The sequence below is a fragment of the Chelonia mydas genome, chromosome 4 (genome assembly GCF_015237465.2).
Source record: "Chelonia mydas isolate rCheMyd1 chromosome 4, rCheMyd1.pri.v2, whole genome shotgun sequence".
Classification (NCBI taxonomy): Eukaryota; Metazoa; Chordata; order Testudines; family Cheloniidae; genus Chelonia; species Chelonia mydas.
In genome coordinates this window covers 139,312,717-139,340,321 of record NC_057852.1, presented here as the reverse complement: position 1 = coordinate 139,340,321, position 27,605 = coordinate 139,312,717, and the positions used below count along the sequence as shown (strand labels likewise).

At 48.7% G+C, this 27,605-nt stretch overlaps 1 protein-coding gene across 1 annotated transcript in view; it reads left to right on the top strand.

Annotated features, from left to right (window-relative positions):
* The window catches only part of VAX2 (ventral anterior homeobox 2), a 58,492-nt gene that overhangs the window by 5,045 nt on the left and 25,842 nt on the right, over positions 1–27,605 (top strand). The window contains exon 2 of the mRNA XM_037896445.2: positions 10,126–10,313. Coding sequence (XP_037752373.1) covers positions 10,126–10,313 — 188 coding nt within the window. The remainder of the gene's footprint in view (positions 1–10,125; positions 10,314–27,605) is intronic.

Below are 27,605 nucleotides of genomic sequence, written 5' to 3'. Positions count from 1 at the left end.
AGGTGGTGAGCAAGGGGGGGGGGGCATCTCAGTCCTGCCTTTCCCTGTTTCCCCCCAAGTATTCGCTATTGGGGCGGGGGCAGATACTCCCTGTCTCTCGCTGCCTTTCTGTGTTTGGCGGAGGGATGGTGCCCCACTTCCTAGGGCCTTTTAGGCGGTCAGTGCTTTGGTGCTTGGCTGTAGGCGGCCCAACGCGGGACTCCTGGGTTCTCTCTCTAGCTCTGAAAGGAGAGGAGGTGGGGTGGGTTAGGAGTCAGGGCGCCTAGGTTCTAGCCCCGGTCCCTTTGCTGTCATTATGTAACCATGAGATGCAGGCCATCCCGTGCCTCAGTTTCTCCGTGCCCAAACCGGGGATCAGGAAGGGGTTGGGGTGTGTGTGTCAAGTTTAACACATGAACATCTATGCAGCCCTTCCAGATTGTTAGGGAAGGCCAGGAGGGTGGTTAGTTATCCGCCCCCTCCCCGGGCCCGGTTCCTCCTGCGCGGATGGGGGCACTCGGGAGTGATTGGGGAGGGGTCTCTGGGTGCCATGCCATCTTGGGATGGGGGGCAGCAGAGTCTAATGGGGGCAAATGGCGGGAGGGTGAGCGGGACCCTGTATCTCTTACCCTCCTTGGAGCACAGACCGGAGAAGCTTTGGCACCCCGGCAGCTGCAGGGCAGGGGAAGGGGCCGTCGGCCTGGGCGCTCCCAGCAGCCGGATAAGCCGGGTGCACCGGGCTTTGCCCTGCGGACGCCGAGGGAGCGAGCGAGTCGCGGGGGAGTTTGCAATGCGGCGGGGTGCGCGCTCAGGCCGGGCCGGGCTCGGAAAGCTGGTTCGAGCCCGCCGCCTACCCGGGGGAAGCTGGGGTCAGCAGGGGGTCAGAAAGTGTGTCTATCTCCCCCCCCCCTTCTCCCTGGCCTTGATTGACACCCCCGCGCTAAGCCGCTCACCAAGGAGGCAGGGACAGCACTGGGCCGCGTGCCTGGCAGGCCGGGCCCCCCACCCCGGGGTTTAGGCTGGGAAAGGCTCTTGCAGCTTGGGAGGGCCGTTCTGCACCAGAGGGGAATCAGGCTGGGGCCTCCCTCTTCCAGAGCAAGAGAAAAGCCACCCAGCCAAACCCTGCTCTGGCCGGAGGGCCCTTGGGTGCCTGGCCCCAACTCCGGTGGCGGGCCTAAACCTTCCTCTGTAAGAGGTTAGGGCTGGGCAGGGCTCCACCATTTTGCAGCCTTCCCCACTGCGGTAACAAAATGGTGGCAGAAGCCTTAAGTCGGGAAATAGCTGCACAATAATATTTTAAATGTTGCCCCCGCCCCTCCCGCAGCCCTTCCAGATCGTCCTCCCCAAAAGGAAAAGAGACCAACGACCCCCAGGCCGAAGTAGCCGCTGATCAGACAGTAACTGTGGCCAGGTAAAAAAACAAAATAAAAATCCCCCCAACATTTGATGAGAACCGCACCATGCCCCCTAACAATCCAACACTGGAACATAGCTGGTCAAATACAAATAAATTCTGCCCTGGGCAGCTGGCGAGGGTCTGGCTTTAGGGGGCTCTGTATTTATCGCAGCGGTGGCGTGAGTAGCATGTGATGGGCCATTGCTCCTGGAACTGCTCGGGGTTTTTTTCATTGAGCGGTGGAGTAAATATTTTTCTCAGACCAGGAAGAAGTTGACGTGTAACTTGGGGCGGGAGGGGATAAAGGAGACGGACTGAATCGTGTGACTTTTATATGTATTGTCCTTTGGAATGATTTGACTTTATTTTAATGCACTTAAAAAAAAACCCCAACCCCGTGACTTTGTTCCACCCAGTATTTAAAAAATAATAATTTACTTGTCAAAAGAGATGGCAACTTGTCGGAAAGACGATTGTTTGAACAAGTTTTCTGTAGTTATCTCAGGAGCGCTGCTAAACGGGGAAATCCCGTTTAAACCCCCTTGGCGTGATACCGTTTGAACAAAGACAAGAGCGAATTGTCTTGATTTATTTTTGCTTTAAAAATAGAAGGGCGAAGGGGAATCAGGGAAAGATCCCTTCTCTGAAGATCCGTATCTGCATGAGATATACATGGTACACAGCGTGACTAGGGACATTTCCCATAGTATCTTGTGCAGGAAATGTTACACACGTCTGTGCAACTCACCTGCAAACGAGTTTTGAGCTTCCTGCCCGTTTAGACTGTAAAATGTATTTTATCTGCGATCAATTGGCTTAGCAACAGCGGATCCCCCCAGCCACAGAGACCATCCTTTATAAACTCCCGTCACTTTTCGGGGGGATAAGCTGTCAACAGCGATGACTTGAGGGGACTGACAGGTTGTCTTACAAAGAAGGGACCGTACGTGGCTTCTCACAGGTAGGAAAACGTCAGATCGTATGTTTTCCTCTTTAAAAAATTCTCAGCCCCCCCAGGAGTCTCTCCATACAGTATTTTAAACATTGCCATTTTCAGGCCTCGCAGCTTTCATTTAAAACCCAGCCAGTCAATAATTCGCGCGCGCCAGGTTGCTGGTAGAAAGCGGTTCAGGCAGGGGCTGGTTGGGCGAAATCGAAGGAAAATGGGGAAAGAATGAGAAGAGTCGCCCTCACACGTGTTCAAGTCTGAATGTAGAACCGGGCGCTAGCCGCACTGCGCCGGCCCGCGCCAGGGCCCGGAGGGCATCCCGTGCGCCGAGCTTTCTACCCTGCAGCAAAGCTGCTTGTGGTTTATGTCAGAAGGGTCAAAAAGCAGCGCGAATGTAGCCGGGTTTTGAGAAGGAAACACCCCCCCCCCCGCACTTTCTAGGAAGGGGGTTGGCTTGGGGCTTTGCAGAAGAAACGTGGGTTGGAAAACAGGTCTCTCTGTTTTCTCTCTGACTGCGCCTCAAGCCAATACAAAAAATCAAATCAAATCAGGCTAACAAAGGCAGGTTTTTGCCTTCGTTTGACTAGATCGCCTTTAAATGGCGCTCTTTACAAGAACAGGTGTGATAAGCCGGGAGGAGGGAGGGAGGGGGCGCGCGTTCACATTAGATGCAAAATAGGAAATACGATTCGGGGAAAGGGTTGTTACTTGCATGAATCCCTAGGGCGTGTTTCTGTGCCTAGACAATCGCCGACGGTCGCTGTGCATGCAGGTACACGGCACACCCCGGGCGTGTTCATATCTGTATCTGTAGAGACAGAGCAACGCGCGGGTGAATTTATGGCCACGTCCAGACGTAGTGTGTGTGTGTGAACGGCACAGATCAGACAAACCGCATCTGAGGAGCCGAGGAGCCCTTTGCGCCTTCCCTTGTGAAGGCGGCGCGCAACCCGACTGCTTCCCTCTTGAAATACGTCTGGGCTCTGCAGCCTTCGACGCGCCGCCGGGGAGTTCGTCAAAGCGGCGGGGTTTCGCCTCTGTCACCCCATCGCCGGGGATCGAGGAGAAGGGAAGAGTCCGGAGCTTTCGCTGCGATCGGACCGGGCTTGAAACAAGCGAGGGAGGCCTGGCCCTAGCCGCTGGGAGAGGGACTGGTCCGGTTCAAACCCTCTTGTTTGTTCTCTGTTGTGGTGGGTGTGTGTGGACTCGTTAGCACGATCCGCCTTCGGGAAAGTTGGAAGGTGCCTGGTGGGTTTTTTTGTTTTTTGTTTAAAGAAAATATGCTTAATCGTAGCAATGGGGGGAGGGGCACTTTGAGAGCCATCGCCCCCCCCCACCTCCCCCCCCCCCAGTCCCCTCTCCCCGACACAGCTGGCCCGGGGGTTCCGTGCGCCCTTCGCGGGAGAGCTGTGAAGACGCTCGGTTCTGGCACGAATGGGGAGCGAGACCCGGCAGCCGGACAATGGGCGGCCTGTCTGCTGTGAAAGGAGCGGCGCTTGGCTCGGGCCGTTAAAGAGACAGCTGCTTTTGGGGGTGCGGGCGGGGGAAGCTAGACCGTGCACCCGCAGAGTCGATGCTGCTGGGCTGGAGCCAGGGGGCGGTTAGCGGGAGAGAGGAGGCTACGCTCAGTGCCTGGGTGTATTTGTGTGTAGACACGCGTGGGAGGGGAGGGACTGAGGGTACCTAGAGAGGCGCCGAGGTCTTTACGAGCGATCATCCACAGTCACCCCACTGCTTCCTCCACCCCAGACACACCCTTACCTCTCCCCTCCTCCTGCGGGAGAGTCCGCGCAGTGCTTGGTGCATCAGGAAAAGAAGCATTTCACAAAGCAACCAACCAACCAACCGAAAGAAACCCCACTCCAAACAGTCAAGAAACAAACACCCCGTTAATATCTTTGGTGGGCGAGACACGATAACCACAGAGGTTTGCAACATCCCCATCAGGCATCTGACATCCTGATCTACTGGTGGTGGCTTAGATCCATCCCATATTGGTCTGTCCCCAGGGGAGAAATCAACTCTTTCAGCACGTTGGTTCTGCGGGCGAGGAAAGGGAAGAAAAAAGACATGGCCCGATTTCCCCGAAGCCTGCCTCGGCTGGTGTCTGTACTGCGGTAAAGGGTTATATCCTGACATGGTGCAATATGCGTGTCTGTTTAAGATACAGTAGATATCTTATCTATTCCTAATGCATACACTGTAACACACACACACACACACACAGTGTGTATATGTTTGAGCGAGTGTGTATACACACACACACACAAATATATAAATGCTTGTAAGAGCTACAAATGTGTGGGACGGAACCCTCACGGAAGCTATGATGTCATGTGTGTAGCTGTCTAGACCTAGGTCCCTAGGCACCCACACCCATCATCAGCATGTGATGTATCCCCTAGGCATAGGTATATATTTATATATCTTAAAAATATGTGCGACCCCCCCTTATAAATTAAAACCATCTTTTTGTATATTTAACACCATTATAAATGCTGGAGGCAAAGCGGGGTTTGGGGTGGAGGCTGACAGCTGGCGACCCGCCCATGTAAGAACCTTGCGACCCCCTGAGGGGTCCCGACCGCCAGTTTGAGAATCCCTGGTTTGTAGCGTGTAAATATGTGTGCAATGTGATGGTGGTGTTGGTCCCAGGCTATTAGGGAGGCAAGATGGGTGATGTAATATCTTTGCAGTGGGTCTCAACCGGGGGGTAGGTGCACTCCTGGGGGCAGGCAAAGGTCTTCCTGGGGGGACATCAACGCATCTAGAGATTTGCCTGGTTTTACAACAGGCCACATAAACAGCACTAGCGAAGTCAGTACAAAGTAAAATTTCATACAATGACTTGTTTATCCTGCTCTATATACTAGACACTGACATTTAAGTACAAGATTTATATTCCAAGAGATTTGTTTTATAATTATATGCTAAAAATGAGGAAGTCCGCAAGTTTTCAGTACTGGTGGGCTGGGACACTTTGTTATTTTTATGTCTGATTTTGTAAGCAAGTCGTTTTTAAGGGAGGTGAAACTTTGGGTGTGCAAGACCAATCAGCCTCCTGAAAGGGGTACACTAGTCTGGAAAGGTTGAAAGACACTGATTTATTGAACCAACTCCTGTTGGTGAGAAGGCCAAGCTTTCGAGCTTACACAGCGCTCTTCTTCAGGACCTCGGCTCTCTCACCGACAGAAGTTGGTCCCATAAAAGATATCACCTCCCCCACCTTATTGCTCTGATATATATATTGTGTTTCTCGATATGTTGATATGTATTGTGATATATCTAGATATGGTATAACTATTTGTGTTTAGTAGCTACAGTGTAGAGCACACATACACAGATATAGGCAACACACACTCATTGTGTGTGTGTATGTGTGTGTATATATATATATACACATACACACACGAGTGTGTGTTACCTATATCTGTGTACGTGTGCTCTAAACTGTAGCTACTAAACACAAATAGTGTGGCGTATAGTGTGCGTGTGTGTAGGGAATTTTTGCAGGTGCAGCTGGATTTCCCCCCATAACAGCATTTCCCCCCCCCTCGCTGTTTCGGGCATTAGATCGGTGTTTCCCAATGGACGGCCTGTGGACCGGCGCCGGTCCCTGAGGTCTCCCTGACACAGGTTAGGAAGGCTGCAAGCCGGTCCCCGGTATCAAAAAGTCTGAGAAACGGTGTGTTAGAGCCATCTCGGCATACAAGGGCTTTGGAGCAGGGAGAAGATTCTGGAGACAGCTAGAGTTATCCCTAGAACCACTTTCCCCATGGGCGATCGTTCAGGCGCTGGTCACCGGGGTCTGATGCAGTTCCTGCTCCAGCTGGGCTGGGGGACAGGAGGAGGCGGACCGGTGGCTCCCCAAAGATTATCTGCACAGGCCTGGCCCATTTCTAACCTGCCAGCCAGTCTCAATCCCTCCCACCCTATTGTAGTAAAATGGTCACCCAGGGGTTAACTGGGTTACTCAGAAGAGTATTATGGGGTGGGGCTATGCTCCACCCCCTCTCCTAGTTACTTCCTGTTTAGTTAGCCGGTGCCCCGCCCCATAGCTGGAGACAGCATCACCGTCCCACCCTGCAGTGCTGTCAGTGGACTGTGGGTTTTTGTAACACTGGCCATGAGGCTGGGCTCTGCGTGGGCATGGCAACTGATGGCGGAAATGAGGGCTTCATGCAGAAACCGAGGACTCGCCGCCATGTATTGGAAGCTTGGGCCGCTCGTTTCTTGCAAGTTAGAGGACAGTCAAGGACCCACGGATGGGGCGGGCAGATAGCAAACGTGAAAAGTCAGGACACATTTTTTCCTGGTGGGGTGGTGGCGGTGGTAACAGTGGCGGATATAAGAAAAAGCCCCTAACAGCTGCACGTCTAGTCACCCTACCCACCGAAGACAGTAAGACCTGTTCCCCTGGAAGGAGTTTGTTGCAGCCTCAGACACTGGGAGAGAAGAGTTTAGAAGATTTGCCACAATCATTGACAGAACCCTGCCCCCTTCGATGGCCACTTCGCTGCGCCCATCACAGCCCCCCCATAACCAGCCTCCCGAGCCCCATTCCTAGCCTAGCCGTGCTTGCCTCAGCCCCACTCCACTTCCAAGCCTGCCTGCCCTGCTCTCTTCCTTCCACATTCCCATGCCTCACCTCCAGCTGCAGCTCCAAGCCCGACCTCATCACACTCCCCTCCCCGTCTGCACCCTGAGCCCCTGTCCCCTTCCTCTGCCCTCCCTTGCTGGCTTTACAATCTCCCCCCTCCTGGCCCAACCAGAACGAGCAAGCGACGCGTTCAAAGGCCAGGGCTCAGGGCTGAGCTCCATAACTGATGGGAGCAAAGAGGGATGAAACCAGAGCCTGATCTCCGTGCTCATCATAATGAATAAGAGTAAATTTGCAGGAGATTCAGAGATGCTCTCCCCTCACCCGAGTCCGGCTCTGTGCCATGTCAGTGTCCCAGTTACATTGACAAAGGAGCCAACGTGGCATCCAGGGAGCTGCAGAAGGCCCCGGCCACCCCTTCTGTGCCAGCAGGAAGGAGGGAGGGTGATATAGAAGCTGCTTTGACATCCCGATACTGTCCGAGGATTTATTCCCCTGCACCATGGGTATCTCCCAACAGCCGGCGGCACAAATCCTGGGCCCAGACTCCACCAGCCGTGTGACACAAGCCGCGGAGAAACTGGGCCTGTGCTAGATGGCAAACATGCTGGGGAAGGGGCCGTGTCTCCACAGGAGAGCTGGGAGAGGCCTTCATATTCGGGTATTCCAGTATTCGGGGACGTGAACCTCTTTCACAACTGTCCCCTAGCAGCTTGGGACTCTTTTTTAGGTTACAATATGTTTTTTGTTCACCAGGTAATTTCTGTGACTAATTCTTGGGCTGCAGGTCACGTGAGAGCAGCTTATCAGTAAGCGCTCAATAATTCAGAGCTTAAAATTGGAGCTTGAGTTGATCGGTCACATAGATCTCTAGATCTCTCACCCCCATCCACAGATCTCTATCTGTCTAATATCTCTCTCTATCTCTTTAACTTACAGTTCCCTTCTCCCCACCTCCATGCACTAGGTGCTTCAGAGAGCAAATTCTTAGCTTGATTTTTAGAGGCGAGTCCCCTCTTTCTCTCTCTGGTATTTGGGGGCCTCCAAGGTATCTGGATTCCGAGTCACATTGTTCCTGCTTCCTGGTTGGATGAGTGTAGTTTTAGAGCCAGGTTTCTAGCATGAATGTTGATGATCTCCAGTTTAAATTTTCCCGTCTATCAATCTTTGTTGGTGTTTGCTTAGAATTGGCCATTCCCAGGAATGGTCTTACCGGGAAATGCACTCAGTCGAATATGTGAGGAAAGCAGACACGGAAGGGGAGTGAACACGGGCCCAGTGCCCTTTATGATTTGAGGGAATATTTTCAGGAAAATTGTCTGGGTATTTTCCATTCTCCACTCCTTATAAGTCTTTCCAGCGCCATGCACTTTTTTTGGCACCCTGTAAATAATGAACATATAATCCAATGAGACTCGAGCTTTGTGCTTTCCCCATCAGTCCATGGAAAAGGGAGATTGACTAGGACATTTACCCCTACCTGATGGGGGCTTTACTGTTGTATCACAATTTTGGAGCTGATCACAGATATCTCTTAGGGGGAAATCTTCCCCTATACAGAGGACCAGTGCAAGGGCTATGCATCGCATATGTCCCACATATGCCCTTACGTGCCTTGTACGTGTTACGTGTTACACACCAGCCTTTTGCACAGGGGGGAATTTTACCTTTTGTGAGGGTTTTTTTTGTAAGGACGACTTTAGCTAACATTGGCCCTGGCCTCACAAACCCGTCATGCTGAGAACTTCCACGGACTCTGCACATGGAAGGTTACAAGATCACCCAGGTTTTTAAGTGAGATCTATTTTATCTTGCTGCTGATCTCCCACTCTTCCATGCCCAGAGTGCTGGGATCTAGCTCGCTCCGATTTAGCACCACATGGGAAGGCCAGGGTGGTTACAAATCCCTGAAACCTGCTCACAATCCTGCAGGTTGAGAGCCCCTGGTCTAGAATTCCAGACAGGGTGCGGTCCCTGCTGAACAAGGGAAGCAAAGTTGGAAACTGAGCTGGGTTGAAGCCGGTGTGTCAGAGTCTATATTTTATAGCTGTTCTCTAATAAGTGTCTACTTTGTAAGACAGACTATGACTTATTCCCTATATCATGACACGGTGTCTGAGCTAAACCCATGAGAGGGTGCCAAGTGCGGGGTGGAGTCTGTGATACAGACATGGATAATGGCCATTGCTCTTTCCTGACCTGGGTTAGGTCTCTCCTGTGACCTAAACTCACTTCAGGCCCAATCCAGCAAGGTGCTGGCTGCTTTCCCCACCCATTCCTCTCAGTGGTACCGCAGGGTTCTCAGGTACATCCTAACAGGTGTGCAACATCTTGCAGACCGAGGCCCCAGACAGGCAGCTAAGAAAACAAACCCCACAACTAGGACTGGTGGGCAGTTTTTGGCAGAACATATTTTCAATCCAAAATGGGTTTTGGACAAAAATGAACATTTGTGCGAAAAATATTTGTTTCAGACAAAATGTTCCAGTTTTCCTGTGAGAAGTGGAAACCAGAATCAAAATGCTTTTGGTCTTAAAAAGAAAAGCAGTTTGTTTGAAATATTTTCTTTATTTCATACAAAAAATTCTGGTTTCAAAAATCACAAATTTTTTGACCAAAAACACTTTAAAAAAGATGAACATTTTTCTGCTTCCAGCTTAAGTTTTTCATCCAAAAATCAAAAAATTTTAATGGGAAATTCTGATTTGCCCCCCACCCCCTAGATTTGTAGATTGTAAAGCCAGAAGGGATCACGAGATTAGCCTCCTGTGTAACAGGCCAGAGAATTTCACACACTTATCTTTGCATGGAGCCCAGTAACATGTTTGACTGAAGCATCTTCCAGAAAGGCAACTGGGCTGGATTTAAAAGCATTTATTTTTTTCAAGTTTCTCCCGCCCACCCCCCCCAAAAAAAAATAATTGGTATTTTTTGAATAGCTCATAGACTTTAAGGTCAGAAGGGACCATACCCAGGACTATCCGTCTCCTTAGCTCTGCCGTTTGGGGTCTGGGGGACTGGGTTTTTAAGGGCTGAGTCTCTGGACAGAGAGTCTGGGCAGGATGCTCCGGAGCTCTTGCTATGCACAGCCAGTGGGAACGGGGCAGAGACTCAAACGGCTGCGCCCTTGCTGAGCCCCACCCTGGCCGCTGAGAACCAGGAGCCTTCTCTTCACGCTGCTCTCCTTGTGCTGACTTACAGATGCCAAAGGGACCATCCGGGAGATTGTTCTCCCCAAAGGGCTGGATCTGGACCGGCCCAAGAGGACCCGAACCTCCTTCACAGCCGAGCAGCTGTACAGGCTGGAGCTGGAATTTCAGCGGTGTCAGTATGTCGTCGGCAGGGAGAGGACGGAGCTAGCGAGGCAGCTCAACCTATCAGAAACACAGGTAAGAAACAAGGGGTCTGGTGGCTATTCCTGTCCACTTTGCACGGGGGCAAGACCCCAGGGGACCACTCAGGATGTCCCTGTGCACCCTGCAGCACAGCTCTCCGGCGGCTCCTAGTGCTGGGGTGTTAGGGCTACCGCCGATTTGCTCCATGGCCTGGCTGGGTTGGTGTACAAAAAATTCTTGCCCCACTTTCTGGGGAAGCTCCTCCTAAGAGTCTGCGGTTCCCATAAGGAACGGAACCATTTTGGGAGGAGAAGAAATACTGCTGGGAATCTGACAGGTACTCATCATGCACCTGTGACTGATAAAGCCATTCCCAGAGAAAACCTTGAAGGTAAAGTTAAAAGTCCATACTAGTAACAGAAAAGTAAGACTCATTGTAAGGATGCTATTGTTACCAAACATGCCCATTACCAGGCTAGGAAATTCATAGCTAAGGTTAAACTTACAAGAAACTCAGACTTTTGGAAGTAGGGAAAGTCTCAGCTATGATCCCCAAACAACCTTAACTCTGCCCTGTAAGAGGCGTTACTGCTGCAAGCAAAGACTTTCTCTAAGGACTTTAGAAAGCCTTGAATCTACCGTATGGCTATGGGCAGCTCATGTTTGGAGAGGGCACTGTACCTGTGTAGCTGGCAGGTGATGTACTGAAGGGGAGCACCCCAGAACATTGGTTTTTTGCCTAATTTCCTCTCTGATAGCAAGTGTGATAATTCATCATGGTGCCAAACTTCACCTTTTCCATGTGCATGCTGAGATAAGATGGTCTGTGCCTAGGAAGTGTATGTGCGGAGACTCTTTATCTTTCTGTCTAATGCACTTGTGAGTTGGCCGACACACAGTCGTAAGGTTTGATCCCGAAAGTTGCTGACTGCCTCACTTAAGTCAGCCTGCAAGACGAGGCCTTACAGGAGCTGAGGGGAATGATTGCCTTCAGCTGGTTGTTGGTGTGATCATGGATTTGTAGGGTAGGTTTGTGTCCTAAGGGGCAAAAAGGAGACCAGAACGAGCACACCCGTGGTAGGGTTAAGGGCAAAGTGCTCTAGCCTGCATGGTCGCTGACAAGAGTGTTTGTTGTGGGTGGGAAAGGTACAATTGTAGAACTGACAAAATAATTCTGTCCAGAAAATGGCATTTGTGTCGAAACAGGCTAAACCTGAGGGGAGATGGTGAGCATTTTCCTTGGAATCTTGCAGGGTTTTGGGAAAAAAAATCTGAAAAAAAAGTTACTTTTCCCGGCAACTGACAACCGAAAGGCTGTGATCCGGACTGTCTGTGTGTATGAGGAAGGGCCTGTTTCTCCATGTCTCCAGCCCAATGCCATTGAAGATAGTGGAAAGATTCCCATCCACTTTGAGGGGAGTACATGCTGTCGCTGGGTATCTATTAGAGCTGACACAAGCTGGGTTTTCCATTTCCTGGGAAATGTTGCATTTTCACATCTTTTTTCCCATTTCGATATGGGCCCAAATGAAAAAATGACATTTCACGTGAAACAAAATCCCCCTCCCACCCCAATTTGTTTTGGGTTCGTGAAAATGTTTTGTTCTGCTAAAATGGCAACATTTTATTCCAGTTTTGACCTCTTTTGTACGTAAAAAATTGAAAAAAAAAGAATTTCTTTTCAAAAAGTCGTTTCAAAAGGAAACCGAAACCATTCCATTCCGCAGCCGTCGACACGGGCCGTTTCGGCATTATCCGAGCGCTGTGTTCAGGCCTGGCGGAGGGCGGTGTCTTCAAACACAATTCAGCTGAAATGGACACACATTTTGAAAATGTTCAAATGTAGATGGAAACCTCATTTGCCGCTGAATAACCCTTGAGATGAATATTTTCCAACTCGTTCTAGGATCGGGGTGTCAGTCTCATTCTAAGGAACGAGCTGAAAGCCAGGACTGGGCATAGCCCATAGGCTGGGGGATAAGTTGAGGGTGATATATTCCTCGCAGTGCCCCGAGAAATGCCTGTTGGCATCAGTAGAAGGCTTGTGTCAAGATCAAGGGGCGGACGCGGCTTTTATGTAGTAACTAAATGTCTAGTTATTTATTAACTGTTGCGTGACTCGTTATTGCATTCTTCACTCGGTGAGAAAATCTCCCTGTCTTCAAGCCATGGCTATCTCTTCCTTCTCTAAACTCTTTCTCTGCATCTCTCCATCGGCTCGGTGTTTGTGAATCCATTCTGCTCTTTTCGCTGCATTTCCTTCCTTTCGGCCATTCCTAATTCCCAGCCCCTTGGGCTTCACTCTCCCATTTAAGCCAAGAAAAATGATCAGTGATTAAATGACAGGTTTCAGAGTAGCAGCCGTGTTAGTCTGTATTCGCAAAAAGAAAAGGAGGACTTATGGCACCTTAGAGACTAACAAATTTATTTCAGCATAAGCTTTCGTGAGCTACAGCTCACTTCATCGGATGCATAAAGTGGAAAATACAGTGAGGAGATTTATATACACACAGACCATGAAATCTGTCTGTATCTGTACGAGTTTTTTCATGAAGTTGATAGATTTCCACTCCATACGGCTAAATGTAGTGCCTTGCATAATGACAGGTTTCAGAGTAGCAGCCGTGTTAGTCTGTATCCGCAAAAAGAAAAGGAGTACTCATGGCACCTTAGAGACTAACCAATTTATTTGAGCACAAGCTTTCGTGAGCTACAGCTCACTTCATCGGATGAATGTTGACACTGAGGCATCATTGCTGGGTTTTAAAGCTGAGACTCCAATCAGATGAATAGGGGACAGTGGTGCTCACCCCTAGGGGCCTCAGCCAAGACCAGACCCCACTCTGCTCTGCACTCCACCAGTGCACAGGAAGAGAGAGTCTTTGCCCCCAAAGGGCATAAAATCAGTAGGAGATGGAGAGAAACAGAGGGGAAGTGAGTAGCTGAAGGTCACACAGTAGAACAGCTGTGACTAGAACCCAGGTCACCTGACTACCCTATCCACTAGGCCAAGCTGCCTCTCTAAACGCTTCAACGTATTTCTTTGCTGAGTACTTGTCAGTTTGATCCAGGACCAAATTTCACTAGAGAAAAATGAAATTTACTCACCCTCACACAGGAAATGGTGAAATCCGAACACCAACCCCGGGGGCAAGAAGGGAAGTGTGAATTTATTTTGGTTTCATAGAATCAGAGAATCAGAGAATATCAGGGTTGAAAGGGACCTCAGGAGGTCATCTAGTCCAACCCCTTGCTCAAAGCAGGACCAATCCCCAGCTAAATCATCCTGTTTCTCTGTTTCCGCTGGAAATTCACCTGTTCTTTCTGGCAAACAAAACTGCTTCCCTTGCCGTCTGCTCTTTCATGAGCCGTTCTGGACAGGGGGCCACAGCTGTCTGGCTATTTTACTATTTTACTAATCCAAGGAAATTACTTTTTATTTTAAGCCAGGTTTCAGAGTAGCAGCCGTGTTAGTCTGTATTTGCAAAAAGAAAATGAGGACTTGTGGCACCTTAGAGACTCACCAATTTATCATCCGATGAAGTGAGCTGTAGCTCACGAAAGCTTATGCTCAAATAAATTTGTTAGCCTCTAACATGCCACAAGTCCTCCTTCTATTTTAAGCCAGTTTCATCAGCAGTGAGAATTTTTTCATACAGCTCCAGATGCAATAGGCTGGATTTAACCTGTTAGAGTGAGGGCCAGATTCTAAATTACACCTATGTCAATCCCAAGTGACTGGATTGAGTCTCTCCAGATTTACACTAGTGTAAATGAGGATAGAATTTGGCCTTGTATTCCTGGCATCAGAGCAGGACTTTCCTAGGCAACATACTCTCAGAGATTAGGTGCAAATGACCCCTGTTTAGCATCACTGAGAGATGGAAATGTGATACTAGTGCAAAGACATGGAGGTGGAGATGTCACAGAGGTTTGTTTGAAGGCGGATAATTCCCCCAAATCCTCAGGCACCACGTAGGCAAGAAAGCAGGGGCGTGGTTGGCTCCTGGGGTTCTGTGGCCTGGTCTTTCTAAGTCATGAGTTCAATCAAAACCCAGTCTGGTGCCCATTGCTGTGTGCTTATTCCCTGCTTGAAATGAGGTGCTGGATCTCAGTCCCGTTCTTGCCATGCAGACTATTAGATCTGTCTGATGCACTGGCTGGCATCTGTTATTAGACGCGTCCATCTCAAGTTCTGGGCGTCCAGTCCAAACTCATCATGAACAATGGTGAGAAGAAATCTTGCCAAGTAGCTGCAATGGCTCCCACCGTCACCTAGATTCATAGACCCCAAGGCTGCTGCTATCCTGCGGTCCCATTGGGTGCTTGAGGAGCAGTGCAAATGCCTTGTCCCTCCTCTGCAGATTTCTTGGGGTGCCTGGGATATCCCCACGGATCTTGGGGTACTCCATCCAGGGGGATGGGTCTGCTCCCCAATCTCGTCCTCATCAGGGCATGCCCCACCCTGCCTCACCCAGCTGGGATGACATGCTGGGTGCTCCTGGAGTGGAAACTCTTGGGAGATTCCTGGCTGCTCTGTGGGGTTTTTTTCATATAGGAGTCAATCCGAATCTTAGAGCACAAAGAAATGGTGCTCTCATGAGTACTCCTGACTCATCTGAGCTGTCCCACATTGGCATGAGCCAGAAGTACTCGCCAGGGTAAGGAATAGAGGGCGGGGCCCCGGAAAACCTCTATGTGATTCAAAGTGCGCCTGTCAAGGCTGCTAATCCAGAAACAGACGCAAGGGGTCTATTTATAGCATCACAATTAAGACGCTGCCATTAAAAATTAATCTCGCATCTAGTCATTAACAATTAACAATCTCCACCAAGCGAGATGATGAAACGCTGGTCTGCAACCTCGCTCGGTGTCCTCCCGTCGCACAAAGAACCCACGACAATACACACGAGAGCTACAATGTGGAAAGGGCAGCAAAACAACAGGAGAGTATGATTGTCTGGGGTCAGCATAGGAGCCTAAAGAACTGGGTCGGAGGTTTTCAAAGGCACTCAGGGGAGTTAAGTGCCCAACTCCCATTGGCTTACAGTGGGGACTGGGTACCTCATTGTCCCTTGTGTCTTTGGAAACCTCCCTCTTAACTCCCAGTGGGAGTGGGGAGCTGAGTTGGGTACACTGCATTGAATACCCCAGCCTAGTGCAACAGAGGAAAGTGACAGAGCAGGGTGCTATAGCTAAACAGCCTTTAGTCCTCTGTCCGTCCGTCCGTCTGTCTGTCTGTGTGTCATCATAAATATGGGGGGAGGGATAGCTCAGTGGTTTGAGCATTGGCCTGCTAAACACAGGGTTGTGAGTTCAATCCTTGAGGGGACCCTTTAGGGATCTGGGGCAAAAATTGGGGATTGGTCCTGCTTTGAGCAGGGGGTTGGACTAGATGACCTCCTGAGGTCCCTTCCAACCCTGATATTCTGTGATTCTATGTGTTCATATTACAGTGCTGCCCCAAGGCTCCTAGCCGGATTGTGGCTCCCTTGTGCTAGGTGTTGTACAAACACATGGGACGAGCCAGAGAACATATGCCCAGATCCTCGCAGGGGTTTAGGTGCCAAACTGCCTTTGAAATCAATGGGAGTCAGGGGCCTAAATCTCTTCGAGGATCCGGGCCTTAAAGGCTAATTCTAAACAAGATGCAAAATGAGTGACAAACATTAGGGAGAACGCATGAGGGTGATGAAAAGACGATCATGTCGTTACGCAGGTAGCTAACGTTGGGTGGTTCTTGACGGTACAGAATCTATCCAGTAATCTAACTGGCCAGTCCATCTGTCCGCCACAAAGGTAGGAGCACGTAGATGAGAAGTGTTGTCTTTAATAAATCTCCAAGAGGAACCTTCTTCCCTTCTGGGGTGTAATTTTAAACCACTGCAATGCTTGGCTATGGCCACATTTACAATTACCCAATGGACAGTTGCTGAACTGAGCCAATCAACCAGCCCATGTGTTTTGCTTGGATTGATTAACTCTACAGATGGGCTCATAGCACAAGTGTAATGTTCGGGTTTGGCTTTCGAATACCACCAAGTTGTGGGGTGCATCGATCAGGGGGTTGGGTTATTTCTAAAAACAGAACCTCTTTTTAAAAGAAATCTCCTAGCTGCGTGACATCTCTGTGGGAAGATGCAGGTGAGGAACCAAATGAGTTTTTAAGGACAGGAACAATAATAAGCTAAGGCCAAAGTGTTGGTACAGTTCTCTTAACCATGTCATTTCTGCAGAAGAATCCAGTTGAAAATGTGAAAAGAACAAGGAGTACTTGTGGCACCTTAGAGACTAACAAATTTATCTGGGCATAAGCTTTCGTAGGCTAAAACCCACTTAATCAGATGCATGGAATGGAAAATACAGTAGGAAGATATATATATATACAGAAAACATGAAAAAATGGGGGTTGCCATACCAACTCTAGTGAGAGTAATCAATTAAGGTGGGCTAATCACATCAGCAACAACAACAGAGGCTCGTTCACCTGCACATCCACCAATGTGCTATATGCCATCATGTGCCAGCAATGCCCCTCTGCCATGTACATTGGCCAAACCGGACAGTCTCTACGCTAAAGAATAAATGGACACAAATCAGACATCAAGAATTATAACACTCAAAAACCAGTCGGAGAACACTTCAACCTCCCTGGTCGCTCGATTACAGACCTAAATGTCACAATTCTGCAACAAAAAACCTTTAAAAACAGACTCCAACAAGAAACTGCAGAACTGGAATTAATCTGCAAACTGGACACCATTAAATTGGCTTGAATAAAGACTGGGAGTGGATGGGTCATTACACAAACTAAAAACTATTTCTCCATGCTAATTTTCCCCCTACTCTTACTCACACCTTCTTGTCAACTGTTTGAAATGGGCCATCCTGATTATCACTACAAAAGTTTTTTTCTCCTGCTGATAATAGCCCACCTTAATTGATTAGTCTCTTTAGAGTTGGTATGGCAACCCCCATTTTTTCATGTTCTCTGTATATATATATATATATATATATATATATCTACCTACTGTATTTTCCACTGCATGCGTCTGATGAAGTGGGTTTTAGCCCACGAAAGAGAATGCCCAAATAAATTTGTTAGTCTCTAAGGTGCCACGAGTCCTGTTCTTTTTGCTGATACAGACTAACACGGCTGCTACTCTGAAACCTGTTGAAAATGTGATAACACGGAGCCGGATTCTGATCTCACTGGGAGTATCTCCGCTGAAGTCAGTGGAGTTACAGCAGCACGAACCTGGAGTGAGATCAGAAATAGACCCTTTATGTTCATGTTTTTGCTTCTGCTGAGAAGGTTTCCATAAAACTTGATGATTAGCGCGTTTAGTAGCACTAAGTGCTTGTCCCACAAGGCACCCACGTACTGTAACAAACTGAGACACTGGGCAGCCCCATTGCTGTAACCCTGGCACTCGCACGCACCTCCTTTTTTATTACTCTCATTCCATGCCCCATCCTGTGTAAACTTACTCACGTGAATAAATCGACTCACGTGGGTAAATCTTTGCAGGATCAGGTCCCCAGATTGTCAACTCTTAGTTGCCAGGATCAGATCTTTGTATTTGCTCTGTAAAGCACCCAGGAGACTGCGGGGCTTAAATAAATAAATATTACAATAAGTAATTTTCCTTCTGCTGATACTCACACCTACTTGTCAACTGTTGGGAATGGGTGACGTCCACCTTGATTGCGTTGGCCTCGTTAGCACTGCAAAGGTAATTTTCCCTCTGTTAATATTCGCCCCTTCTTGTCAACTGTTGAGAATAGGCCACTTCCACCTTAATTGAATTGGCCTCATTAGCACTGACCCCCCACTTGGGAAGGCAACTCCCATCTTTTCATGTGCTGTGATATAGATACTGCTTACTGTATTTTTCACTCCATGCATCTGATGAAGTGGGTTTTAGCCCATGAAAGCTTATGCCCAAATAAATTTTTTAATCTCTATAGTATCACCAGGAAATATGGTCAGTAATTTAGGATTATAGGGTGCAAACTTCCTGCAGCCTGTCTGCTTTACGTGATTGTCCAAGAATCCCAAATTAATTCTGGGTTTCACAGCTAGGAACTGGTTTTCAATGAAAAATTGGGGTTTTGAGTAATAATTTTTGTTGTGAAAAGTTTCTACTTTCTGCTAAACATTCACTTTTTGGTGAAAAATCAAAAAACCCAAAACCTTTTGGCCAAAAGCTGAAAACTTCTGGTTTCGAGCAAAAAACTTTTGGTTTTTCGAAAAAAGTTGAAACTTTCAGTGGATAAAAACCACATTTCACAGTGGACCATCAGAGTGTGAAAGACTAGAGATAGAGTCAAACCAAACCCATAGATCCATATTATTATCATTGCTATTATTAATTAATGAATTAACAGTAGCAGCTAGAGCACCTAATTGAGATCCAAGCCCCATTGGACTAGACACAGTACAATGGGAGATGGTCAGAAAGTGGAAATTTTTCCTAAGAGAAATTTTGCAAATTCACAATTTTTGTATGTGTTTTAAATGAAAACTATTTACTTATTTATTTGGGCCAAAAACTCAGATAAATTTGCACACTGTTTGGGGTTTTTACTAAAGATGCCTATGAACCAAAAAAAGTCCAATCCAAACATCTTTGGGAAAGTTCAGATCCAGGTCCTGATCCAAACTTTGTGGCTAAGGTTCTGCACAATATGTACCTTATCTCTGACCACGAGGATCAGGTGCTTCTGAGGTTTGTATCTGCAAAATTTTGGGAGCTCCCTACAGCCAAACCCCAGAATGTGTTGACTGGGGACATTAGTTTTTCTCTGTTCCTTTAGAAAGGAATAGACTTCTCTATTCAGATCAGAGATACATATGCTCCCAATGGGGGCCAGGTTAAAGTTCCAAATGAGCTGTTGTGGTGTGTTCGGGGTAGACAATGTGCATGTTATAGACTTCCACCAAACTGCAGAGGAAAGAAATGATACATTTCAATCACATTGCAGGCAAAAGCTTGGCAGGAAGCAGGAGGTTCCTAGAGCCCCAGCGACCACAGTGTCTGCAAGGCAGGTTTCTCATCATTGATCTAGTGTCATTAATACTATTTACTTACATTAGGGCCACGTTTAAAGACTTCGTTCAGGATTGCTGCCCCATTGGGATAAGCCCATTACAAACGTATAAGGAGGTAAAGTCCTTGGCTGGAAGATCTATCTATCTATCTATCTATCTATCTATCTATCTATCTATCTATCTATCTATCACATCAGGAGCAAAGAGCTAGGTGAGTCAGCTTCTCATATGTGAATTTTCTGGCTTTGGTCATTGTGGCTCAGGGCCTCCCATTTCAGTGCCCTTTGGCCCTGATTCAGCAAGGCACGTAAGCAAATACTTAGCTTTTGGCACATACTTATGCGGGACTGCTTTGCGGGATCAGGGCCTGTGAGAGCTGTGCGGGTCTCAGTTCATCCCCGGGATTTAAACAGAGAGGCTAAATACAATAGTCAGGGTTCTCAGGAAGGAATTGGTCCAACTCTGCTTTCCCATTGGTTACTGGGGAGTGACGGGTTCCCGGGGCCACCAAAGTGTGTTGGGGCTGTTATTAGATTAGCTGTGGGGGGCTTTGGCCCCAGTACGCTATGCTGCTTCCCTGCTCTTCCCTTCTCTCTTGGGGAAATCTGCCTTCTCCCTAAGATTTAGCTCCTTTTACAGGAGCTGCAGTGCGACAAAGGCAAGTGGGTGATGCTGGAATGAAAAGCGGTTAGGGTGACTTGGGGAGAACTCTCTGCACAGATACGCAGGGGGGCTGCAATGGTAGATTCTTGCTTGCTTGCAATTGGGCACACACCCAAAATACTCTGGCATTTTTGTGTATGGCCCTCAGCTTCTTCCTGCCCTGTTGGAAGCCAGGAGCCTGTTGATGTTCCAGAGCCCTGAGACGCTTGTCAAACATCCCTTCCCCTCACTTACAACGGGCTGTTAGTACGAGTTAGGACCTGTGTTGGGTCTAATGCTTGAAGCCCTCCCTCTCCCTCCTGGACAGTCCTCGCTCTGTATTTCTGTCTTTGTAGAGTTACTAGGAATCCAGAATGGCAGCCGTGGATATCGGATACTTCCTCTTCTGGGGCCCAATCCCGCAAGGTGCTGAGCATCTTCGGTTCCCAATGGGTGCTGAAGGCCCATAGCACCTCAAGAACCCAGCCCCCCAGTTTGTATGTACAGCAGAACCTCAGAGTTACAAACCCCTCCGGACTGGAGCTTGTTCGTAACTCTGAACAAAACGTTCTGGTTCTTTCAAAAGGTTACAGCTGAACATTGACTTAATATAGCTTTGAAACCTTACTACGCAGAAGCAAAATGCTGCTTTTAACCATCTTAATTTAAATGAAACAGGCACAGAAACAATTTCCTTATCTTGTCAAATCTTTTTTTTTTAACTTTCCCTTTATTTTTTTAATAGTTGACACTTAACATAGAACTGTACTGTATTTGCTTTTGTGTGTGTGTTTGTGTGTGTCTGCTGCTGCCTGATTGTGTACTTGCAGTTCCAAATGAGGTGTGTGGTTGACCAGTCAGTTTGTAACTCTGGGGTTCTACTGTAATCCTTTTATTCTTCCTAAATCTTTTTGCCTGTTCTCTCTTGTGCAAAAACCAAAAATCTAGTACAAATCACATGCTTTCCCCTCCCTATCCAGCCAGCACTACTCAGAATATATTTATCTGAGGCGCATCCTGCTTCCAGCTACACTGGTGTCAATTCAGAGGGAGCCCACTGACTTCCCTGGGGTTCCTCCAGATTTACACTGACGTAACTGAGAGCAGGAAGTGGCCCCCATGTCTCCAGCAGGATACATGCAGCAAAATGAAGCCGGCTGCAGGGAATGGTTTAAAAGTCAAATGCCTCTTGTGGGAGAGAAAGACGAGACTGAATCCTCCGTGGTGCTGATGGAGAATTAAAATCACATGCAGCTTTCAGGAAAGCCTCTGAGAAGCTTATAGAGGTGCCCCCCCATTTCCCGAGTGCCAAGTCTGCTAAATAGAATTTAAAGAGCATTTCTGCCCCTCTTCTCCATGATGCCACTTGCTTGGGCCACCAAGGAGATAGATGGCCAAGTACTTGTTTTAATCTTCCCCGCACACTCTCCAGGCCCCATCACCACTAGTGGCTGCTAGTGTGTTTTGTTTAGAGAAATCTGTCTCATTCTCAGGAGACTCCTCCCTATCAGGCTTCTGCTGCATCTCATGAGGTTACTCTCCTGGGGAACAGAAACTATATCAAAATCAAAGGGCAAAAGAGATGTAGGGACAGATTTCCGGCCTCTGCTTTTGAGCCTGAAATTTGGGCTGCTTGTCCTCACAGTGCTCACAGATCAGGTGCTGCTCCTGCAGATAATTGTGAGCACAAATTGTATCTGTGGAGTATTGAAAACTCTGTTAAAATTGTAGGCTGTCAATTTAAATTTCAGGGTTTTTTTTCCTGGTCTTGGTTGCAGTCTCGGTGGTGATTGGGCCTAGCATCTGTCAGTGTGTAGTCAGCCCATCTAGACTAAAGTGGGGTGAGTTGTGTCACTAGGTTATAGGGAGCAGCCTGCTTTGTCTCTCTCTGTTTTGGGGTTCTTGTGTGTTGTTGTGCTGCATTCTAAGGAATAAAGTACGGTTACGCTGCAACCTTCCTGTGATAAATGAAGGGGGAGGGTAGCTCCCTTTTATGGACACCCAGCCAACCAGTAGCTATAAAATCCCTTTTAGTAGCTGTTCTTTAATTGCTCTACCTGTAATGGGTTAAAAAGTCTCACTGCTATGCATAGGTCAAAGGAAGTGAGTGGGCACCTGGCCAACAGAGCCAATGGGAGGGCTAGAACATTTTAAAATTGAAACAAGACTCCCCTTCTATCTGTCTGTGGTTGTGTTCCCGGAGAGAGGGGACAGGGCAGAGTTATGCTGTCAAGGCTGATTCCCCACTCTGGCACTTTGGGTGCAGAAGGTGGGGGCCCGCAAGGATTCTAAAAATTAATACTGGCCACTCCAGGCTGGTATTAAACTCCCAAGGTTACAGCTTTTCTCTGATCTTCGATGGGTAGATGCTGCCACCACCCAAGTGCTGAGCCCCTTTGAGAACCCAGGAAGGCGCACTTGGGAATTTCTCCCTCTGGGGTACCCTCAAGCCCTTTCACCCCCCTCCGGGGAAGAGCTGAGAAAGAAAACAAAGGAAATCAGCTGTTGCCATCAGCTAATTAAACAACATGTACACACCTCTTAACCTCCAATTCCGTTCTTAAAAAGGTAAATTTTATTAATTAAAAAAAAGAGAAAGAAAATACATCTGGGAACTTAGGCATTTGCTAGATTTTAAAAAAACAACACCTACAAGGATTAAGCATTAAGAATCGCTTTCTTGAGGTCCCGCTTAAAGTTACCAGCAACACAAAAGCACCTGAGGTTAGCACAGCAGAGTCCACAAGCCATAAAGAAATAAAAAGAGATAAACCTAATCGCGTCTTCCTAGACATTTCCTGATCTATTTCTATAGCTGGGGTTTTAGATGAGTAGTTTCTTGGTATGATACTGATGATTTTTCATACCTGGTCCAAGCTTTTCACAGCATAGCTCTGCCCTGTCCTCTCTCTCCGGGAGCACAACAACAGACAGACAACAGGGGAGTCTTTTTTCAGTTTTAAAAAGTTCTCCTAGCCACCTGCTTACCTGACTGCTGAGGAAGGGCAGGAGGGGCCAGTTTGGGTAGGAGAACTACATCAAAAGGGAGGTTGATTTTGCAGAAGCGTGTTGGATGGAGTAGTGGTTCTGTAAAACCAGGGCTGGGTCCCATCGGGGATCCACAAAGTTCTGAGAGGTTCAGGTAAATGATTCCAGTTTGTCCCTGGTCCCAAACTCTTCCCGGCCATCGAGTCAACCGCTGAACTGAACCTTGTCTGTGGCTCCAAATATTTTGGATAATGGGATTTGCCCTCCTTGTTTCTCCTGCTCTCCCACCGGTTCCTGGCTTCCAGATTCTGGCTGAAATAGCAAACAGGAAGGACCAGAAATCTCATGAGCAGAGATAGCTGCAAAGCAAAAGCCCAGTGCTCAGATCTGGTCAGAACACTTATTCCTCTCTGCTCATAAAAGCGACGGCTGTTGTGTGATTTCCAGACCACGAACTGCGGCTCAGCCTTTGTACCCTAGATCCTTTGAGGACCTCCTGTCACCATCACTCCCCCCTTCCCCCTGGAGTTCCTTCTGCACTGCTAGCCACGCTGGACTCTGGGGTTCCCGGGAAGTTGGCCACCAGGGCCTGGGCTGTTGGCCCTGAGCTAACTTCTGAGTCACCGCAGCCTTAGGGTTATAAAACTTCCTCACCCGGCTGCAGCCTTGCTGGAAATGTTGGGTCATTTATGCAGCCTTAAGAGCCCGATCCTGCAGTACGTCCTGCCCCCCTCAACTCCGACTGAAATCCATGGGGACCGAGAGCACTCCCCAACCCACCAGAGCAAGCCCTGAATGGAGCGGCAGGGAGGGAAGAGGGCAAACAGTGATGGGGCTAAAAGGTGGCAGCTGCAGGCATGGATCAAGCCTTCGCCCTCCCCACAACCGTTGTCAGCTGATTGTCAGGAGGAGCTAATCCTGGAGCGGGTAGGGAAAAAGGCCTCGGAGGGAAGCTATGAATAGCCCAGATGCAGGGAGTGACTGACAAGCACATGGCACTGAGAGCTTTAAACCTCCGAGGTCATTCGCAGGGCAGCCTGTTAAATAATAATCATCAAAAAACCCTCCCCAGCTCTGCCCATCAGCCTGGGCTGCGGAGCTGGCTGCTCCCAGCCTTGGGCACTTCACAAAGCAGTGGCCAAGGTGAACTGCTGTATTGTCAGTTCCAGCGCGGGCGGGCGCCGTGAGGGGGAACCTTCCCGTCAGGATGCAAAATTCAGACAGACACTGAAGGCCTAGACATTTAGGAAACCGTCACTGTCAGGAGGGGGAAGACATGCAAAGAAGGCTTAACAAGCAGGGATCACACGCCTGTCACATAGGACGAGGAGGGAGGAGACGGGTGCAAAAGAAGTTCAGTCCGGTTTGGCGTGCAGGTTGTGATGGGGAGATAGAAACATGCCCCATTCCTGCTAATGCCAGCCTAGGCGAAAGGCATTTAATGGAGATCGGATGATACCAAATATATCGAGAGAGGGCGGATCCTCAGCTGGTAGAAATCGCCATGCCAGTCTGGCCCAAAGGGAGACATTACGGGGATGTCTTGGAGGAAACACTTGGCGTGTAAATGTTCAGCATGCGGCGAGATCAGGCACATGTGAAAGCTTACCTTCTGACTGAACCAGGGGGTGTAATATACAAGCACAATGGTGGTGTGTGAAAGGCTATTGTAACCGTGTTAAGATAAACCCTAGAGCAGGTCCTCAACTGATGTCACTTGGCATAGCTCCGCTGAACTTAATGGAGCTTCACTGATCTACACCAGCTGAGAATCTGATCATCTGGACTATTTTTGCTTTCGTGTGACACTTGAAATTGCTTAAAGTCTTCTTTCTTTCTTTCTTTCTTTCTTTCTTTCTTTCTTTCTTTCAAAAGGATGGAAACTCCCCTCTCAAGGCATGGGCATTAGTTAATCTTGCCCTTGTAATCACATTAGAGTTGGTGCAGGTGCTCCAGACTGACACCACCGTCCCCGAGGATGGAATTTGTTCCGCTGATTTCGGGGGTGTTAGTCTGGCGTTCCCCAGTCTCACCATGATCGGAATCTGGCCCTTTTTTACATCTGAACATTTTTGGGGAGGGGTTTTGTAACTAAAATTGATTTTGTTCAAAGACCACAAAGCTTGGATATGGCCCCTGATGTTTCCAAAGTCGGGCTCCCAGATTTCAGCTCAGCACGTTAGGGAGAGATGGGGGCACCAAGGAATTTGGATCCAAACTTGAGTCTGAGGGGGATTGTGGGAGCCGGGAGTTGGATTTGGGTCCATATGATGTTTTTCCTCCCTCTTGTTGGCAGCCCGTCTCTGTCTCCGGACTGTCACTTTGCCCTAAGCTCCCACTGTCTAACTGGTGACTCCCCTGGCTTGCCTGCCACTTGGCTGGCTTTTCTCCTGCTCTCTCTCTCCTGGCAGTTCTCTTTCTCCCATTCTCTCTTGACGACTAGCATGTATGTTAGTGCACTGGCTGCAGCCTAGCTCCCAGGCCAGGTCCGTGACCCTGCAGAAGCTGGACTTAGGGGGAGCTGCAATTCTGTGCCTTGCTCCTGGAGCGGGATGCGTTTGGAGCCCTCAGATAGATTCCCCTGATTGTTCTGTCACGTCAGGAGAGGAGCGAACGGGGGTTCCCAGGCACCCTCAGCACCCCCGACAAAATTGGACCACAGCCGTAGGCTGGGGATGAAAGACGAGGCTTCCACCAGGCCCGCTACTCCATTGCAGCACTGGTTTGGGTGCAGTCGTAGGGTGACCATATTTCCCAAAGGGAAAACAGGACAGTGTGTGGGGCTGGCCCGAGCCTCCCCTCCTTGCCCCCCTGGGGCTGGCCTGAGCCACTCACCTGATCCCCCCAGCACTGACTTTCTGGGGGGGCTGCAGACAGAACTTGGATGAGCACCGATGCACATACTAGATAGGGTGACCATATTTTCCAAAGGCTGGAGCTGGCATTGCTGCTCGCTCTTGCCCTGCGCCCGAGCCCTTCCTCCCTCCCTGCGTGGGGCTGGCATCACTGCTTGCTCCCCACGTGTTCCTCCGCACCCTGTTTGCTCTTGCCAACTGATTAAGTTGTCTTTGTCACCAGGAAAAGGCTCTCCAGCTGGTGAAGTGTCTGCATGAACGCCTCAAGGAAGTTGGCTAAGTACGGGATGAGCTGATTCTGCATGAACATGGTTACCGTATGATGCCGTTCGCTGTGGCCTGTGTTGGATGAGCTGGTGGGTGGGGGAGAGGCCTCTGTCTGGTTGGGATTGGATCGGTGTTTCCAACACCCCCCAGCACAGCCAGTACAAGCCCCGACAAGCCCCTGCACTGACTTTCGCAGCTGGGAGGCTGAGCTCCCTTCCAACACCTGCCCAGATGTGGGGCTCATTGGTGGAACAGTGGCGGGGGGGGTGGTGGCTTGTGCTGATACTCCCTGGGTTTTGTCCTGTCTTGGGGAGCCAGCTCCTATAGCTGCCAGCTCTCTGCTCTCTTCGGCACCGAACACTTGTAAAGATTAGAGTACGTGTGTTTATTGAACTGCCTCGAGTCGGTGTCAGAGGCAAAGCTGGAGTCACCCTCTGCATGGGAGGCCCTGATGCCAGCCCAGGATGTTACCAGCCCACACTGTCTGCCATGACAAGAGACAGCCCGTTAGCTTCTCCAGCCCTTTCCCAGAGGAGCAGGACTTGGCTTGCCCACCCCGCTGTCACCCCACCTTGCCAGCGATGTATCCAGAGATGTTTTCACTGAGGAGGGAGAAGGAAATTTCCCCAACAGAAATTCCAAGAAAAATCTGTTTCCAATTGTTCGTTTTGAAACAAAAAAAAAAAGCAATTTTGTTTCAAAATGAGACTTGTGTTTCAATTTTTTTTTCATTTTGATACTATTTTTATTATTTCTACATTATTTCATGACATGTCAGGAGTAGTACATAATATGACACGTCACGTTATATTGTGACATTGCTGACATATTACGACAGAATATGATAGTCAAAGTGTTCTGTTAATTTTATATTGTTTTATTATACTTTAAAATTGTTATGGGCAGCTGCTGTTTAACACAGATTTAAATATCTTATGTTCTAGACCAGGGTGTCTCCTATTTGTGTTGTAATGAAACAGTGTGACACTTTGACACTTTCAAGAAGAAAATAAGATAAATACTCAGTGTATTCATTAGAGCAGCAGTTGTTGTCAATGTCTATAGTTCTATGATTCTAAGATTCTATGATCCTAGACAAATGACTCCAGCTAACACAAGGAGAGGAGAGGGCAGTGGGTTGTGGTGATGAAATGGAGCAGTTATGGTTAGGGCCCTGTGACGATTGCACTTTCATGCATGGTGTGGAAATCGTAAATTAGCCCAATCCTGAGATTTTCCCAGCAGCAGTTGCTGCTTGGAACACAAGCAGCCACGGCCTCAGTGGGGAGGCAGAAGCTGGCATCTGCGTAAGCTAGTCTCTGGCTTGGTGCAGCCTGTAGCGTGTATTCTAGGCAGGGGCGGTGCTCACACAAAACCGGTTGCCACGTCCCCGCTGAATTGCTGCTCGGACATGATGCTGCTGCCTCGTGCTTTGAGCCACGCTGAGAACGAGACCCGTACGTGCAGAGGCCCATGACACTGCCGTGATTTTCTTAGGGACCAAACTGTGGTTCTAGGTCTTGGAATGAATGAGTGGTA